General features: G+C 31.6%; 1 protein-coding gene across 3 annotated transcripts in view; it reads right to left on the bottom strand.

Moving 5' to 3' along the window:
• Window positions 1–21,064, bottom strand: part of LOC106683436 (gamma-aminobutyric acid receptor subunit beta-like) — a gene marked incomplete in the record, with an annotated part of 109,309 nt that overhangs the window by 41,020 nt on the left and 47,225 nt on the right. For all 3 annotated transcript variants that reach the window (XM_067048750.1, XM_067048749.1, XM_067048751.1), the window contains 2 exon segments: window positions 5,508–5,575; window positions 7,692–7,789. In XM_067048750.1, the coding sequence (XP_066904851.1) occupies window positions 5,508–5,575; window positions 7,692–7,789 (166 nt within the window).

The following is a 21,064-nucleotide window of genomic DNA, read 5'->3' as shown; positions in this document are numbered from 1 at the left end:
TTCTTGACTTGAAGAACATTGGAGATAAAAGTTCCACTTCAAAAAGTAAGAATGTAGTGATGATTTTGTATTTAGAGGTGCTCTATTTCCTACTTCAAACAAGTATTGAAAAAATGAAATATATGATTAAAGTAGCCAAAAGAAGAAAGTTCATTGGCCAGAGGCAGCGATAAACTACCTGAGACAAGCTAATCCCGGCAGCTCGGTTAAGTAGGATGCTAAAAAAAGCCGGTAGCTACTTGGCCTGTAGTGCCGGAGCTTAGGTCCAACTTATCGATTAGGAACCTTATTCTTCTAAGATTATAAGCCATCTCTCTTATCTGTTATGTGTTTACATCCGTACCTCATAATACAAGGCTCAGCAGAGTGTTACTATACTCAAGTATAAGTTAACCCTGACACTTTTAACCATTTGTTCATATAATAGAAGAACAAATAACGTCCAACTCATATCAGCGTGTTTATTAATAATAAATCAGAAGTTCACCTTTTATTACATCTACATTTTGTTCAAGGTCATTCAGTTATCAGTGACATCGGTATTATTAATCTCCTCTAAGCTCCTACACTCCTATTAAAATATTTGAAAAATCCTTATTATTGTTATTAGTCACAAAATGACCTTTTTGAATTCTCCTAGATTATGAGACACAAGTTCTCGCAAAAAAAAGGTATAATTTAAAAGTATCATATCATTGAAAGGGCTTGGATTTCGAAAGACCAATTATTACGTTAATGATTCGTTAATAACCAGGGTTTCTTAGATGGAGTTGGTGAGATAAGAATATAGCAACAATTTTAAAGAGATCCCTTTATAAGAGAGTAAAATAAAATTTCATATATTACACTGGGATTTCTGATGAAAGGTGAACTTTCAGCCTTCAAAAATCATAAAATTCCTAATTTATTCAGTTTTTAAATGTCTGTTTCAACCTACTATAGTCCACAAATCTGTTTTTTTTTAGATATATGTTTAAAGTTCCATAATTAGTAGTAATAAACTTTTAAATAGTTTTAAATTTTAATTAATATTTTTCAATAATACTTTCCGATATAATACATACTCTTCGAGAAAAACAGCAGATTGTTTTGGAAATAACAATCTTAGAAGTTGATTCACTTCCGCCAAAGTAAAATTAAAATTTATAAAAATAATCTATATATATCTTTTTTTTTTCTTAATTCAATGAAATTTCTTTAGTAACACTATTTAACAAAAAATAACTATTTATACCATTTTTACTTAAAACCTTTACTAACTAACCAGAGATGAAAATTTTAAAAAAATAGTAAGCCAATTTTTCCCTCAATTCATTCCTTGAGTTCAATTCACCTTTCACATATTTGCACTATTTAAGCTTACATAATCCATTAATTTTTAGATAAAACTCTCCGATGTTATACCACAATTACAGCAAAGCATTTGAATTATAGGGTTAAATTAAGTCTAATAATCTGGTAATTGGCATATATTTAAAATTTTTGTTATGACAATATAAATGAGGAAAATTAATGAATTTATAACATTTTTTGAATATAGGACATGTTTTTTTCTGTCTATAGTGATGTTAAAAAAACCCAAAATCGTCTTGTTTAAAGATACTGCGTTTTTGCTTAGCAGGACAGAACAGAGACTAGCCATCGTTGTTCTCTGATGTTCTCGAAGTCAAAAATATTCGATTGTGTTACATTTTAGACATCAAAGCGCAAATTTAGTTTATATTAGTATGTCAACTTACTGTTTCAACAATCGAACCATTAACCTTATTTTGATTTACCTATACATTACATAATTTAACCTATACTCATACAATAAGTAATTTCTGACACCGTATTGTGAGATCGAATATTAAATATGAAGACTCAACCTAATGTTCGAGATTATCTAAAAGTTAATTTTATGATAATAATATATCACACTATAAAAATTTTATACTATTGTGCTATTAGTGCTTTCAGAACAAATATAGCTTAGTACCAAACTTAATTAATATTAATTAATAAATAACTTAAACACACAGAGAAGATTTGAAACAATTTTATGAATTCAATCAGTAAATTAATATCAATGATACTATTCGCAATACATGTATGATATTAGGAATTTAATTAATTTCATTTTAGTAGATAAATGAATTGTTATTTCTGTTATACGTTCTTATAGAAATATGGCATGTCTGGGATTATACCAGTATACTTCTATTTTTTTTATAAAAAAGATGTTTAATTTGAACTAAAGCGTGGAGATCATGAACCTAAAGTTTGTCTTGTTTGTCGATCACAAATAAGCCACCACCAAGTATTATCGCACTATACCCCAAGCTCTTCTTGGATTAGATGAGACATTCCACTATAACAAGGCCTCTAAGCGGGACCCTAATCATTAAATAACGTTGTTGAAAGATCTTGATTAAGTACGGAACTGTAAAGTGGTGATTTAATCAAGGAACAGATTTCCATAGCCTCTTTTCCTAACAAGGGCTCCTCTAAAGCAAATCAAGTGGAACGAATTAGCAGCTCCTCTAACGTTCAACTCAAAACCTTGTTACAATTGATTTTATAATTACACTTCTCTCGGCAAACGAAACTTTTCGTCAAAGACAGTTGTAATGAAAGGTTTTATTCGAATGAATAGGATTTAGGGAAACCTGAGGACTAGAGTTAAAGAAAAAAATCAATGATTAAAATTAAATAGAGATGGAACAACCTGCTCGTGCCAGATATCTGTTATATTATTCAAAATTCATAAATTCCATTTATGAATATTAGTAACAAACTAATAGAATCCGTAACAATGAGAAACATAATAAAAATTAGATCTTTAAGTACCATTTACCAGAGGTCTTAGGAACATTCCAAATAATGACATTCCAATAGATTAATTAAATCAATAATATTTGTCTAAAACTAGCTATGCTCTGCGGTTTCACCCACGTTATAATTTGGATTACACACGCCATTTTCATACATGAGACGAGAACAGAACAAAATGCATCTAAATAACTAGATAACAATTGAAATTTATGTGAAATACAACAGGAGCTATCACTAAAAAAAAATTGACTTGAAAAAACATCATTAGTTCGAAGGCTGTATAATGGTAATCCAAAGTACAAATAGTAATATCTCTTATTTAAATGATTTGTTGTTTGGCCTTGAAGAGTACTTAAATATTGTTTGTTTAAGAAACTATGATTATGTTCCAAGAGATGTATAGTTTTAGAATTATTCAAAAACATTTTTTTTTATTTTCGAACTTTTAATAATTTTTAATTTTATAATTTTATATTGCACGTAAATACCATGAGGAAAATCACCATTAAAATATTCAGCATCAAAGGCATCACCTGTTCCACTACGTTTCTAAGAATCGTGTTGGGATGCTATAAGGGGTATTCATGATATTGTGTTAAATGTAAAATGTTTTACCAAGTTAAATGTTATAAGTATACCATTGTGAGCAGCCCTATTTAAAGTCATGTTAAATGGTACATGCATAAGAGCTTCTAGCGGATTTTCTGAGCAACTTGTTCAGTAACCTTTCCTTCCAAGCCTTTATGTTATTGTTTATTTCTAAATTTTGATCACAGTAATTTATTATAACATGCCTAAAATAAGTGAAAAGTGGAAGTGTAAAAGTTTGGCTACTGATTGTCTTTTTAAAAAAGTCCAAACCACAAGAAAAAAAAAAAGAAAAAACACAAACTACTAGTAAGTAACCTAACACGACAACAAATAAAATTGTGACAAGCTCAGCTGGTCTGTTTAACAGACCTAGTAAAAGACTCTCAGCCATGTTACATGCTGTATCGTTTTAACATGGTAAAAAAAGGAAATATTTCTCCATTTAACATGAGTTCTTCCTTTTAACACGCTTTAACATGTTAAATTAAAGACCATGAATACCCCTGATAACAAAAACCTGCTACAACAAACATAGAAAATGGTAGAATTTTTAGAACCAGATAATTATTGTTTGAAATTAACACATTACAAAAAAAAACATCATTAGCTTTTTCTTATTATTTAAGGCATTATTTATAGGATCATTATCGTCTTAATTTCCTGAATTTCAATGGAATAGCCTTCTAATTGTCTGAAATTTTGATCTATGGTGGACTACTTGGCCTATGGTAAAATATATTTAGATTTTATTATACAGAATGGATTGTTCAAGAAATTCAAAAAATTTGTCAACAGTGTTTAAAATGATAATAAATCTGATTTTGTAATTCATGCAAAAATCTTAGAGAGTTATTCAAAAATGCTCGACAGTTAGTAAAAATGTGTTTTACTGCATGTTGCGTTCCGTAAGGAGGACAGAACATAATGATAGTCGATAGTAAGGCGCGTGGGGCCTGTTTGCAGGGGTGTCAAAATCACTTCTTCTCTGTACATATTTCGAGTCGACTATATTCAAGGTTAATGTTTTCTCATAATAGTTTTCATTTTAACTTCATTTTCTGTTTACTGATGGAAAAAAATGTCATCTACAGTCAATTTCTTAATATGATAAGCCTTCTGTAATCGTCTCCTTGGATGTCCGATCAACAATTATTTCGCAATGCCCAGGCACTCGGACGAAAACATTCATAATTGCAGATTTCATAGAGTACAGTTCTGAATTAGAAGGTTTGTTGTGAAAATATTTATTAAACAGTTGATCAATTTTAACCAAACTATTTAGCATTACATAATTGTGTAGATTTCTCTAAATCGGGTGAAGTAATTGATCAGAAATAAAAGTTTGTTTGAGTTTAACTATTGAACAGTTCAACTCGCTCCAACAAAAGACGCACAACATAATGATTTTAGAAAAACGATCAGCAATGCTCACAAATTATGCACTCAAATAATTAACACATTAAATAGTGACGTGAAACATCTTTTAGATTTTTCAATTTCACGTTTAGACTATGAATTTACAGCGTCAAAATGGCGGCTGATTAGTTGACACTAGTTAAACTTTTAAAACCTATCCGCTTGGAGAAAGCTTTGTTGTATTTTTTCCCGTAAAGGAAGGTAATATTTACCTAATAATATTTATCGAACTGTATTACGTTTTAATGAACTTTTAAAGCGACTAAAACTCCACGCCTTGAGGCAACTTGGAGGTAGAAAAATCAAACAAGAAATTTTCTTTTAAAAATTGTTGTAGAAGACGTAAATCATTTATTTTCACTAATGAAAAATCATATACCTTAATTATTACACATACATAACTAATTTTTTGATATTTTTCTTAGAGGTTTTTGTGCTATTCTTCTTCAATTTCTTCAGTAAAAAAAAAATCAGAAGATGCTCCGATATGTGTTGATTTAACTAAACCTAAGGAATAAATTACTAACTACTTCATTAAGCGTTTATCCCAAAGCTTTTAATTCATTTCAAGGTTTTCGTCTAAAACCGCTATGTATGCAACATTACCTTCTCACTTTAGCTACTGTTATGGGTTTATCACAGATACAAGTTATTATAATTTTATAAGTTACATAAATTTAACTCACCATATTGACTTCACTTATGGAATCAAAACTGGCTATAGTTAAATCCATTCCTACATAGAGTGGATCACCTGTAAAAAAAAAAAAAAAATAAATAACCTATAATTTTTAAAAAATGGGCAGATGTAAAGAGCATTTTGGGAGAAGGGAACACAGGAGTTCAGGGTCACCAGATAATTAAGAATACTCGTTGAGCAAGCCTGGATTATGCCATAAATATTGTTTGTAATTCTTAATATTTATCGCTTAAAGCACTACTAATTTTAATCAGTAGCGCCTCAAGCAATCAATATTAAATATTAAAATAAAAATTATAACGGATTACTGTGAGGATGAAATATAGAATTTTTGTTACTTTATCTTTTGTCAGAAAAAATTAACAAGATATTTAATTAATTAATAGCCGTTAGACAAATGGTTAGTAGCTCAATGGTAATACACAGTGCTACTGACTCCAACGTCCGATACTGACGGTACGAGTCCTACGGTGATAGATAATTATTTTCTGTTTCACAGTAGTCGTGAGTCAGCGCTGTGGGTTAAGGAGCCCTCCAGGCTCACCTACTTAATAAATCACCTACTTGCACATCCGTTGGTCTAGTAAAAGTACTTCATGGACTGTTGTGGTACAGATTTAATTTAAGCAAAATGATACAGTTAAATTTTAAACTATTTATATCTTCATTAGGATTCTACGTCTCAGATTAGCAAAATGACCTCTAGATTATATGAATAAACATTGCGTTTTCACTAGGTTTAAGAAGATAATAAAATGAAAGAAATTAGAAACACTTATTTAGTTTAAAATAATAAGAAATGCAAATTTCACTATAGTTACTATTTATATAATTACACACGAAAATTAATTCTTATTTTTTTTAATAACTTTTATTCTTAATAAAATTTAGGTGCCAATAATGAATTAGATGAGAACGAAATTTAAGAATCACACATCTAGCTCCTTTTTAGCCTTTTGGGGTTTTCAGGCATGAATGTTTTAACCATGTTATTTGTGAGTGTATTATTGTGTCTAAGTAAATATTCATGGAATCGAATCGAATGGGTCTGTATGTGTTTGTTAGCAGTTGATGACTGAAGTTCAGTATGTATATTTATATTGTAGATTTACTAAGGATTTTTTTTTTGTCTTGAATAATTAGAAGTTCGTTATCCGTCTTTTTAGTTTATGCATTCGATTTTAGTCTAAGTATTAGTTTTGAATGTTGCAAATAGAATGATTAAAGAAGAATTAGTCTTTGATAAATAGTTGTTCTTTTTTTCTTGGTGAGTGGACACCATATCGTTCTTTAGTCAAATGTCAGATCGAGATAGTGTAGTCTAATTGTGCAATCAGTGTGTTGTCATGGAAAACTGAGAGAAACTTTTCACGTTGAAGAATAAAAGTAATGTAATTTCACAAAATTTAATAAATCAGTCGTGTAATTAAATTAAAAACAGTTGTAAAATATTGTTGTGAGGTTTGTAAAGCATGTATTTAATTTATAGGTATTTTTAGGGTTGCTGTATTACCTGAATATGTTACTGTAAAAAAATATAGAACTGGAAGGAACGTCATATGTGTTTGTAATGTAAGTAGAGAAACGATCATAAAACCTCGAGAGGTTCCTTAAGTTAAGTCGTTTAAAGTTGTTCTAATAAATTACGAAATATCACTTTTGAGTTTGTAATTGGGTCGTTTGTGTATTCCTTATCGATATAAACTAATGATTGAAATAATGATTATTATTTTGTATTCGTAAAGTGTCTATATTTATTTCATTTTATTTTTTTAAATGAAAACCACATATTGCAAAAAAATATAATAGCTAATTGAACTTGTAAGAATTAAAATACCAATAGCAGTAGATTGAAATTATAAAGTTAATTGAAAATCTGACTTTCAATTACGTGATTAATCGTAGTTAGTGTTATTGCTTATTTGTCTCTTTTCTGTTTTTTTTCTTCACTTGCTAAATATTACAATATATACGAATTAAATTACAGCTGCAGAATCATAGAAAGCGAAAAATCTAGGAGTATCTAGTAATTGTAAGTCACAGATATCTCTAATAAGAAGAAAAATAACATAAAATTACAAATGAATCCTAAGAAATAAATAAAGTACACTTTTTATAAATAAAGCAAATTGTATTAAAAAAAAAACACAATAAAAAACGAACGCCTTACCTCCAAAATTCGGTCTTAGTCTAATATCATATCCATCTAGTAAGCGAGATATCGTTTGTGTCACATTAGCCAAACGGTCTGTAGAACTGCTTTTGGTGCTGAAACAGTTTATAAAAAACATTGTTAAAGAAATTTTATGTTTAAAATATTATTGGCTATAATAATAAAAAAAGTATTAGGCGACCTATAAAAGCACAATATTATTCCACAAATAAATTCCAGACTTGTTTAAAGCTTTGCCACAGACATACAATATTATTGCGCAATAGTCCCAGTATTATATTAAATCGCGCAAAGGTTGTGCAAGGCTGTACAGATCTTTAATACTTAATTGCCGTCCGATTGTGTAAATATGTTTTTGTTTTTCTTAATATTTATTTATTGCTATTTACAACTATACATTATAATACATTTAGTAAATATAATCTAAGTTAAATTGGAGTGTTACAGGCGTGTAGAGAAACTACTCATTAGTAGCACTCTAATGACATTTTACATTAGCTGGTCTCGTGGTCATCTTTTCAGGCGCCTCGGAGGATTGTCAGGAATGGAAGAGGATGCAAGATTAGAAACTAGGGGGTTTAAGTGGTTAGAGAGTTTATAATGGAAGGAGTGATATCTGGTTCGGGCTAGATCGGTTACATAGGGAACACTAAGGTCTTTATGTATGATTTTATTTGTGACAAAGTAAGGAGCATTGAGGATTTTGGATTATAAGCATTGAATACGAGAGGAATTCGAAGGTTTACTGGAGCCCCAAAGCTCAACTCCATATGTGCAAACTGGTCTTATTACAGTCATGTAGATCAGTCTTTTGTAATGTGTTGGAAGTTTAGACCGTTTATCTAGTAAGTGCTGTAATAGTCGAAATCGACGTGCAGTTTCCTGTCTTTTCAGTCTGGTGTGAGGATTCCAGGTTAATCGTTTGTCCAAATGTAGTCCAAGGTAGCGGATCTGTTCGACAGGGGTAAGGTGTAAATATGTTGAGTGACTCCAAACTTTACTCCGTTTTGGTCACTGAAAATTACTTCGGTATTTTTTAATTAGCACGTCGTACTTGTTTTACCATGATTTGTGTCTCTGCGTTTGATGTCCCATTAAGCCGAAAAGGAACTATAAATTTCGATAATTTCATAACTGAATTGCCTGTTGGCGTTTTAATAGCAATGGGGAAACGTTCAACACCACTTGTTGACACCGACTGATTCAATATTGCCCAATATTACTCATAGATAATGTAATATTTTCCGACATTGCGCAAAAAAATATTTTTTTAAAATTTCGTACACTATATTGCACCACCTTTCAATAGCAGAAACACAAGTTCAATCTTATTGCACGGTTTCCAGTATTGTGTGTGTGTGTGTGAGCCCCACTTTAGGAGTAAAATGTTTCTACTATGATTAATTGTTGTTTTTTTTCTTTTTTTTTTTTTAGCTAACTGCAGTTATACAGTAATTAAGCAGTTTTTATATGTCTCAGCAATATTCATTCCAGACTAATAACCGAAATCTTCTAACATCATAGTGTAAGAAGAGGGAACATTATGTAAAACAGTTCAAAACATGGCTTAGGTCATCAAATCATAATTATAAAATCTTAAAAATGCTGTAAGTTGTATTAGATGACGTAGGTAAATAATCTTTCTTACAGTAATGTATTACGAGGTGAATGTTCATATAAAAATTATAATATAAGTTCCATTGGAAATAATAAAGGCTACTTTTATAAAGTGGGTCCCTGGGTCTTCTTTAGTGAGGGAAAAATGTTTCCCGCAAAATAGCCTCTTTTTTCTCCAGTCTCACAAAAAGAATTCAATAAAAGAGTAATTAAAATATATCAGAAAAGTAACATAAAAACTAATTTGCTTATACATAGATGAAATTTGAAGATAATAAATAATTAAACTGTAATTAATTGCTTTGTACGATTCATCTTTGTGGTCCCCAGGGACGGCTCCATCATGCGATTTTACGAAGAGTTGAAGTGGCAGTACTCCTCCTTCCGTCGCAAATATTTTCTTCCTTCCTTTCTCTACCAAGTTATCTAATCCTGCCGTCCATCGTACATTTGAGATATCTTTTTCTATTTAAATCCTCAGTGCAATTCCGCAATACCCGCTCACGGCCTTCAGACTTAAATGTAACTGTCCATCGAACCGCAGCCTATGGTAGATCTTACCTCATCCCTCTGGAACTCTATTCTATGGAATTCCTTCATTCGTAGTTCTAATACTCTTCCAACCTTCAAATCCCTTATCTTCGACCACCTTCTATCCACCCGATTCCGGAAGAATAACAATTGAAAGTTTCAAATAAGATTTATATGTTTCTGTAACTAATGTTTCAGATTTTTGTTTATACTTGTTATTATGTATATTAGTAGAAATTGTACCTTTTCATTTATTATTTTTAGTTTAATTATATTTATTTATTTCAAAAGGCTGCTTTACATGACTATTATAAGGCTTGTTTACACTGAGTTAAGTTTTTGAGGTTAAAAGAGCTGAATGACAACAGCTTTGAAAACACAATGGTAGAAGATTATTATAACCTGCATTTAGAAATACCATAGGTTTGGATCCTGTTGGGACCAGTCCAGGACGTAGCGGCATCTGTTTGGCTTGCTTGGGCCATTTTTCATTCTCTGTGGCTCCTGGAAGGGATTCAACAAGTGCCCCAAATATGCTGGCAATGTTATATGCCTCTTCAAAACTTAAACTCTGTGTTTACTTAACAGAGTGGCTTACTCGTTTTCAAGGTAACAGGTAAAAATGGTTGATCTTCGTAACTAGATTCAATCTAGATTATCAACTGGGTAGAATAAAATACCTTGTATTAGATATTATCAAACGAAGCAAAACACAGTAGTTAGGCGTGATAGGCAATACTACTACTATTATTTATAACTATATTTAACAAATATATAAACAAGTAAATTTGATGAGAGTTGTATTATAATGGCATGCAACTGTCTTCTGGAGTATCTACCCTTTGATGGAACTCCATTTACATTTATAGAAGTTCTAGAATGTATGATCTCGAGACCATCTTTTTTTCTGATGTATATAAGAATTATCAGGTAATGAAGAATAAGCAAGGCGAAAAACAAGTGGGTTTGGGTTGTTAGGAAGTTCGTCATCGAAGGATTGATATCTGGTTCTGGCTTATTCGACAACATATGGAACATTCAGGTCCTGATGGATAAGTTTATTTGAGACATTATGTTAATTAAAAAAAAAAATATTAATGCATAAGAAAACTGAAAAGATTGATAATAATTCATTATTATGAAGTTTTTTTTTTATTTTTTTTTTTTTAATAATTTATTTATTGATATTTACAACTGTATACACATATATACAACAAGTAAATTTGCTGTAAGTGACATAGTAACATGATAAAAACATGTGGAGAATCTACCCACTGATAGAACTCCAATAACATTTCTAGAGAAGAAGATCTCGAGGCTATCTTCTTTTCAGACGCCTAGGAGGATTATTAGGTAATGAAGGAGAAGCCAGGTTAGAAACAAGTGGATTTGGGTGGTTGGGAAGTTTATTATGGAAGGAACGGTATCTGGTTCTGGCCAAATCGGCAACATATGGAATATTGAGGTCCTGATGGATGGCTTGATTTGTGACAAAGTAAGGAGCATTAAGGATTTCGGACTGTAAGGATTGGATTCTGGAGGAATTTGATGGTTTAGTGGAGCCCCAAAGCTCAACTCCGTATGTCCAGATAGGCCTTATAATAGTCAGTAGATGAGTCTTTTGTAATGGATTGGCAATTTAGACCGTTTGTCCAGTAAATGTTGCAATAGTCGGAATCTACGAGCAGTTTCTTGTCTTTTTAGTCTTGTATGAGGATTCCATGTCAGTCGTTTGTCGAGATGTAGTTCTAAGTAACGGATCTGTTCGACAGGAATAAGTGGGGTATTATTAAAGGATATTGTAGGGGAAGAGGTCATGGGTTTACGTCGAAGGTAAATGTGATTTGGTGGGATTTATTGGAATTTATTTTAATCCTCCAGTTTTGGCACCATTCTTCAAGGGTGGTGATGTGGGACTGGAGGGTTTGGGATTATTATGAAGCTAAAAATTTATTATTTTAGAAGAGTAAGGTTAAATTTAGTCTTTAAACTAACCATTAGGTTTTAGCCTAATCTATTTTATTCTCAAATGAATCTAGTCCTCGTTCAACCCATTGTGGTTAAAGGCGAATAGTCACCATTAGTTTAATGTATCAATGCTTCGTGTTGTCCAAATATGTCTCCGTATTTCATTTGTGCTTTACTATGTTACATATATTATCGTTCTTTGTTTTATATATATTTTTATATATATTTTAATTGCTTAAATTATTTAATTTTTTATTAAAAATGTAAATTGGTAAGTGAGATTAAGAGTGAATCAAACAGAAGCCCTAGTAAAATTTTGAATAATATGGGAAAAACTTCACTATATTAAATTGTAGTATATATGAAAAAGAAAATATTGTCGAAAAATCCTTGGTCAAAAATAAAAACACTAATTATGGTTATTATTGGACAGATAATCAGATTACCTTTACATCAAATTATAGTCATTGAAATAATTTTTATAACTATTTTTCTACTGATTAATTAGAAAGATGGCTTAAAAATATTTTATAGTTATGGAAGAGGATCTGAAAGGAAAATCAGTCAATCAGTCCTCAAAGATTTGAATATAAAAGCTCTGGGGGCCATCCAGCTGTATTGAGAGGGACTCCACCAATAGACCTGTCTACGTTCAGAGTCGTTTTAGTTTTATGGCTTAAATGATCCCAATAAAAATATGAGCAAAAGCCGCATTCGTTCGAGTGATGGATGTGGAGTCAATATCACTGATCACAACAATAGAGAGAACTTGTTCTTCATGAAACTATCCCTGATGAAAAAATCTAAATGGGAGTTGGAGGTTATACAAGACACCACAACTGAGAAAAAATAACGTGTTAATGTAGAGAAGAATAGCTGGTTAATGGTGAATTCCGACCATTTTTCTCCAGACCATTTTTTTGGTGGCCAGGAACGACTGCAGAAAAAAGGTGGTGGATGGTGATTTATGACCAATATAGGCTAAATCGATCCACAACAGATGGATTCTAGGAATGATCAGAACTACGGGATCTCGAGTTGGTATTATTCTTAACTTTTTAGAACTCAACCTCTTTAACATTGGGCATCGGCGTTAAGTCATGAAGTGGTGACAAGAGGCACAATTCGCTTGTAACTATTGAAGGTCTTAAGTTAGCGCATATCAAAACGAAGTGCAATCACAGAAGTGGAATTTTGTTACGATCTGAATCTGGATGAATCAGGGGAGAATATTTTGAGTATTCGGAACTGGTTAGCTCAAGTAAATCTGACTTCACCATTAGTTGAACCTTTGAAGAAATAATATCAAGCCAGTCGCTTTAAGAGAATCAGCGAAAATATTCTCCTAAGCAACATGACCAAGGGGTTATCTCAAGACATTGATGAACATTATTATAACTTTAATTATATTATTTCAAAATTTTTTGAGACAAGGTAAACTTTTATTAATTAAATCAATATTATATCCAATATCAGTCTCAACACTTTATTATTTCATTTGTCCTACGTTTCGGCCTTTCTAGCCATCTTCAGGGACATCTTCAATATAAAAATCCTTCTCACATAAATTATTATTTTCTATTTGCAGGCTATTCTGCCCAGGTCAATTTCTTTATTTAAAGTTAAAACCTCATTTATTTAAATTTAAATAAAGAAATTGACCTGGGCAGAATAGCCTGCAAATAGAAAATAATAATTTATGTGAGAAGGATTTTTATATTGAAGATGTCCCTGAGGATGGCTAGAAAGGCCGAAACGTAAGACAAATGAAATAATAAAGTGTTGAGACTGATATTGGATATAATATTGATTCAATTAATAATTATTATAACTGTTATTTATAGAATATAAATTCATCGTTTTACAGATACCCTCTCCTATATTTTAAGAAGAATATAGATGATCAATTTTACTTTTTACACAATTTATTATTCCATATATGTTTAGTTTAGGTTAGCTTGGATATAATCGGATTCAAAATTTTAAAACTTTGTAGGCTTAGAATATATTAATTTTTCTCTATCGTGCAGAACTCCAGAGGTTGTGGAGGAATTTATTCTGATATTCGATTAAAAAGGATCATTAATAAATAATCATGAGCCAAATTAAGAACGCGGAAATCACAAGTATTTGTAATAGAAACTAAGTATAAGTATCTTCTCCATTCGATTCAACAATCACGATATAAAATTGTTATAGAAATGAAAACGATTATTTTCTGTTCCTACTTCTAATTTATTTCTGTTATTACTTACTATTTGTTCCAGGTTATTTTTAACTTTATAAAAAAAAAAAATTAAACAAAAAAAATTATTGGTTTCTACGTTTTTACGGAAAAAGATTTACAAACTCAACCACGAAATTTAATCGAAACTGTTGTACATGAAAACATACATTGCCGTATTTTGTGATTAAAATTATTCAAATTTTATTTTTTACTAAGAACCTTCATTCAAGAGAAGAAAAGTTTCTAGCAAGGCTCCCTCATTTATTTCCTATAATGAAAGCTTGGATTTCTATCAATGTTTTAACGCCATAATATATAATTACCTTGTAAATAATATTTAGTTAGTCTTAGTGTTTAATTTAATAACGTTAAATTTAATTGGATTTAGTTATTTGAAAAGAAAAAATGTAATTATATTTGTGTGTTAAAATGAGTAATAGAGACAGTTGCTAGGCTGATAATTGTTGCTAAGGCGTCACCCAGCAACGGACCGACCATCTTAGTTTTTTAATAACAGTTTCTGCTAATTAGTGGCCATGGTAGCGTCTAAGCAGCCCTGTCTGCGTTTATAATTTAATAGTTTTGACATTTTTATTGAGTTAACCGTCATTACAGTTGGAACCAGACCTTTTCTGTGTTTCGACTTTAATATCAGTTCCGGGTAATTAGTTGCCATGACCGAGTGTAGCCCTGTCTGCGTTCATTTTGTCTGCTCGCCTAATACATTAATACGACTTTTCGATGTTTGGACAATCGATGACCCACTACACCAACTTTGGACCATTACAGCGGTGTATTGAGCTACAGAGCTGCGACCTAAACATCTTGGCAGCACTCTTCCTCGGACCTATCGGTGTGTAGCAGCTTGCATCGACTAGTATTTGTCATCTTCATAATTTATATAACTATTTTATTTTCATCTGAGAGACCTTTTTATTTTTACTTGTATTCATCATTAGTCATCTTTTGTTTATTTTTTAAAATGTTTAAATTGACCAAATAAATGTTCTAATCCGAACCAGTTTGTCGTTTGTTCATTTTAAAGCTTCCCAACAAAAAGACATAATCGATTTAACACAACGAATAGATTCTCTATGTTTGTATCATGTCATTGTATTATGTCAGTTGTACATAACAATTAATAAATCATTAAAAAAAAAAATTAAAACTGACAGTGGACAGCATTCTAAGTAACGAGTAACGGGTTTTACTTTTATGTTTTTTTCCTACAAATTGACAAGAATTTCAGTTTCTCAAGATGGTCTACACAACATCATTGCTAATATAATAAAAAAAAAACCGAAAGATAATATTTTAAATTTAATATGGTAAGGTTACCCCTTAGTTTCAGGATAGGCTTTAAGTGCTAGTCAATCGGTTATTGACTATCTATTCTTGAAAAAATATCTTAACAATGATTCACTAAGCAGATTGAATTTACAATATTTATAACATCATGCGAGCGGCACTATGAGCACAGAGATCGATAATATAGGCTAATATTAGCTCCAAAATAAGAATTATTTGAACAACAAACACATTCATGTCAATCACGAAGGCTTCAGTTTAGGTTATTTCAAATCCATTCCATTCATTCGGAGCCCATACAACTTGTATATAACTGTATATTTATATAAATATATATTTACGTATAATATGAATACGTATGTATTATATAACACATAAATAAATATGTAAATCTTTACTACCACAACAACATATAAAATACGTAAGAATAGTAGTCATTTTTTGTGATTTTGAAGCATTTATAAGTATGGGTATGTATGTTTTAATATATTTTGTTAGCGAAAACTGTATTTGTTTGGGAAAAATTAAAAATATTCATTTTGTACTCATGATCTTAAGAGAACTACTCCTACTCCTACTAATACATTGAAGATCTTTGCCTTGAATAAATTTTTTGAAAACTAATAAAATCACAAAATCGACGATTGGAGGTCCTGATCCATCTTCAAGACTAAAATCGTGTACCATTTTATTTTACTGTAAATGTTTGTAATCTAATATTAAATCTGCCGTTTTATCACATATTCCCATTAACTTATTTCGGTATATATTATTTTTATCGTACTATAGAAATATAAATTCAAATGTCCAGACCATCGCCAGTCCTGGCGTTCATGAGAACGTTCCTCGTCAGCTAGCAAAGAACTGTGCACTTGACTTTGAGGACAGATATGTATGAAGAACTCGTCGATATTATGATGTTCTCAGTAATAAAATAAATTATTCAATAAGGAAAAACATTAATTTTACAATTGCAATGATAATTTCACACAATACTAAAAAGACAGGATGTTTATTTCGACTATTAGAGCACTTGCTGTACAAACTATCTTAACTTCCAATTCATTAAAAAAGACTGATCTACATGACAATAATAAGGCTTATCTGGACATAAGGAGCTTTGGGGCTCTACTAAACCTTCGAATTACTCTAGTAATAAAATAAAACAACAAATAAAATCATTCATACAGACCTTAATGTTCCATACGTTACCAATATAGCCCAAATCAGATATCAACCCTTCCATTATAAGCTCCCTCTAGTTTCTAACCTTGCTTCCTCTTCTATTCCTGACAATCCTCCGAGGCGCATGGAAAGAAGATGGCCTCGAGACCTTGTAGTGTAGACAAATTATTGAAGTGCTACCAATAGTGTCTCTACATGCCTGTGTCACTTCATTTGGATCTTACATCAAATGTAAATAGCAATTGATGATTTAAAAAAAAAAACAATTGTGGATGTGAATGCAATAAGAGCTCATACTACAAAAGTTATATTTCAGCAATGAGCTGTGTTCAATTTTCTTTTTGTCTTATATTAGTCTATTGACAATCTACATTTTGGGCAACTGTTTAGGAGATCAAATAAATACGCAACGAGTAATTTCGATTTTTTATGTCTTAAATTGATTTATCCAAAAAAAGGCCTATTTTTCCATAGATTAATTTGTCCCTCATTAAATAAACGAATATTTAACTATTTGAAGATATTTGGATCTGAGATGGTGAAAGACAGTATTTTTTTCTGACCAAGCTTAATATTTAAAACCATCTTTAATTTTCATAATCTAATAGTTGAAACATACCGTTTCGAGTATGGATTCTTATTCCATTCAGATCCTCAATTTTAAAAATGAATACCTTTCGTATTGAATAACTGATTTGAAAACTTTTATCACATTGGATCACACCAACGTTTCGGTGCTATTTGCTATATTAAGAAATACTCTCATACATAAATTTATTTAATTACATTTTTTTCCGTGGGAAAATATATAATATCCTATAGAAATATAAATTATACTTCTAATTCATTACATATATGCATAATCTTTTCTTTCAATTTATTAAAATTATCGGAATCTAGATGCGAAAAAGCTAGTTGGTTTAGCGGTAGAAGAATGAAGTATAGAGTTGCGCACTAATGTGTATCCGAGTAGACACTGAAGGTGCCTGGAGAGTGTGACATCAAAAGGAAGTGCAGGGGGTGCTGTGTGATCACTCAACATTCCCTCCCCTCCTCAACCTCTACTCACCAGGCCTAGCGAGGGATTTCTCGCCTTGGTAGTCCCTTCTCAACACCTCATCTCAAATTTGTGTTTTCTTATGTTCATTAATTATACCTGAGATTTTAAAAGTTAGCAAGTTCTCTGGAGGAAATAGTCGATTCATTAAAAGAGCCATATTTTGTCCCAAGTATAAAAAGAACATATAAACTTCTCAAAACCAATATAATCCCAATAAAGCAAGACTATAACCATAGGGGTATTCATGATGCTGTGTTAAATGTGAAATGTTATACCATGTTAAATGTTATAAGTATAGGATTGTGAGCAGCCCTGTTTAAAGTCATGTTAAACGTCAAATGCATAAGAGCTCCTAGTTTTCATTAATTTGATTTATTACAACATGCCTAATTTGAGTGAAAAGTGGAAGTTGTGTAAAAATTTAGCTACTGAGTGTCTTGTTGATGTTCTAACTTGTGAGGAAGAGAATCAAGATGAGCTAATTGACAACTATCATTACATTATTATTGCCATATATTCCTTCATTAGTTTTAAAAGCATCCAAGCATACATTACTAACACAATCAAAACCCAAACTACGAGCAAGTAACCTATCACGACTACAACCAAAACGGTGATGAGCTCAGCTGGTCTGTTGTGTGACATCATTCTCCATTTAACAGGCCTAGGAACAGACTCTCAACCATGTTATATTATTTTAACATGGGAAAAGAAGGTAATATTTCTCCATTTAACACGCAATAACATGTTAAACTAAAGATCATGAATACCCCTTATAGAAGTACTATAAAAATGTTGAATAAATTATATGCTTTCACTATGAACATTTTCACCAAACCTTTGTTAATAGATGGCTAATAGTAGAATCGTTCCAGTAATAAGCTGTCGTACTATTCTTTGGCAACATAATCTTAACAAAAAAAAAACACGCTTTTATCACCAATTGATGAAATTCTACTATGCACCAAACATTAACAGTCACATTAAAATTAATATTGGACCTTCTTATAGTAAGTTTTGACCTACAATCATTTTAAGCATACGGCTCTACTAATTAACGAGTTTGATTTCTCCACTTATGTATTGAGATCCAGTGATAACATTGAAACATTTAGAGCTAAAATTACGGAAAAAATGTTTTATAATATTTTAACTATTCTAATGTTTATATCAAATGATAACTCATGATCATGATATGTTAAACAGGTAAACGATCATATGATATATTTAGAGTTTTCAAGACATGATTGAAAACCTCTTAAAATTCGTAATTTTTGGAATTTTGGGATGAAACTTGGTCATGAACAACTTTCTTGCCAGAAGTTTCTTTTGAGGTTTTATTCACCTCCTCCCTAACTTTCTCCAATACTTACTTCTCTAGCGCTCAAAGCTCTGGAATTTTCAATGGAATGACGAATACATTATGATTTATGATGGAATCTTAAAGAAAATTAAATTACAAATCGATGCTATATAGGTAAAAATGGATGGGCACTGAAGCTAAGATTTTCGGAGGGAGTGATGCAAAAAAAAAATAGAAGAACAAAAATTTATATTTAATGTTTTGTGAGGAATCATCAAACACACACCGTATTTGAGAATTCTATTCTGACCTTTCCAGCAAAATTAGGATTTTGGTTCATGTTCAAACAGAATTATTTTAGATTAATTATTTTTTATATATGCTTGTTTGAGAGTTAATTGAGGTTTAATTTATTATCAATTTAAAACAATTTTGATCCCTCTTTTTAAATTTAATTCACATAATACAAATTTAATTAAAAACACGCAGCAAAAATAAATGAATATGCCAATAGCGAATTAATTGGAAAAAAGATCTGATTCCCCCCAATACTTAAAATTTGATTGAGATAAACAAAGTCTAATTTAAAAATTAAAATTTTTGTCAACACGTCTGTTCTGTGCATAGCTTCTTGTGAGAGTGAATAAATTGCTTCTAGCACAGTACCTCTGTAGCTGCTAGAGATTGGTAGGGCACCAGGAGCTGCCAAAGGCGGAGGTTACATGAAAGAGGATCGCTCCACTCTCTCCTCAACATCTCTGCGCACTTCCGTGGCATCAGCGGTTCCTGTGCATCTGCTCCAACAATATTTCTGTGGTAGGCTATCACGATCGAAAACTCATCACAGGGAGGAAACACATAGGCCTATTTAAGGCTTTTAGAGAAATATTAAATTGGTGAACTCACGCCTTCTTGGAAGATTTCCATTATCTGAATATTCGTGGAAAAGTTTTAGAAGAGGCTCTTCAACTTACGGTTTGTTCCTGCTCGCCGCTTCCATGCTGGCATGCTCTGAAGCACGATTAGGTTTTTGCCAATTAACGCCAATATGAAGATATTATCGGTCCCATGGGAGGCACAAGTTCCAGGCGGGTATAACACGACACGTCTCACAAATATTCATGTTCATTCTCTTGATTAAGATGGTAAACAATGAATTTTTTCTCCATATCTTCCTTCGGAATTGATCCTTCCGCTTATGAGAGTGAACCTCATTTAGGCATTCACAAGAGTAGACTTGTGCTTATTACTTAGTGCACTCGGCCTCTCGTAACATCTACACTTCTGATATGAAGTTTAGTAGATGTCCCTCCTCAGTGCAGTTCAGGCCATCGTACACCGTCTCGAAGCACTTTCCTTCCACCAATGGAGGGTGTTATTAACAGCCTCGCGGATGACATTCGTCACGCTGGAAATCCTGCAGTCAAGGTCGTCTGATCATTTCGTCTCCGACTCTTCCAATTCAATCTCTTAACCAGCGGTTATTCTCTCCAGTCTAAAGACACTTCAATCACTTCTGTAGTGACAACTAATTTCGATGTCGTGGGAGCAGTTCAATAATTTAATCAGTTGAAAAGCATGTGGATTCTGGTTGGAAGCTATCGTTTAAAATCCAATCAATACTGTACCCCGTGAGTGGCGGCGGAACTACCACAATTTAAATTCTGACCAATTGCTCAATAAAAGACAGATTAATCAGAGGGATCGTTTATGACCACCTATTAGTTTTGTGCAATAAAATTACCCATTTTTTACATCTGCCTTGTACGGTTAACACACAAGAACGTGTTTCATGAGCAACGATTGTATCTGAGCAAACGATCACATTGCTTATCTCTCCCATGAATGCTTCTAGACAATACAGTCAACTTCACTAATAGGGTAAATCACTAAAATCACAAAGTTGTCTTGGCGTGACCGTAACCTTTGCTTTTTAGTTTGGCGAAATATTGATAGGGATATAATAATTATATCAGTTAAATTGAAGGGTTTTTGGAAGCCAGTGAATTGAGCACTGAATTAATGTCATATACCATAATAATGAAAATATTTCCATTTTATACCAGTGGTTTAGTAATGATATAAAACTGAATAAATGATTTTGAGGTTGAGGAGGTTCTGCAACAACTATTATAATTTTTCAAGTTTTCATATGTACATAAATATATATA

The sequence above is a fragment of the Halyomorpha halys genome, unplaced genomic scaffold (genome assembly GCF_000696795.3).
Source record: "Halyomorpha halys isolate HHAL.00 unplaced genomic scaffold, Hhal_1.1 Scaffold483.1, whole genome shotgun sequence".
Classification (NCBI taxonomy): domain Eukaryota; kingdom Metazoa; phylum Arthropoda; class Insecta; order Hemiptera; family Pentatomidae; genus Halyomorpha; species Halyomorpha halys.
The sequence above is the reverse complement of the archived record's forward strand: the minus strand, read 5'-3'. Positions and strand labels throughout refer to the sequence as shown.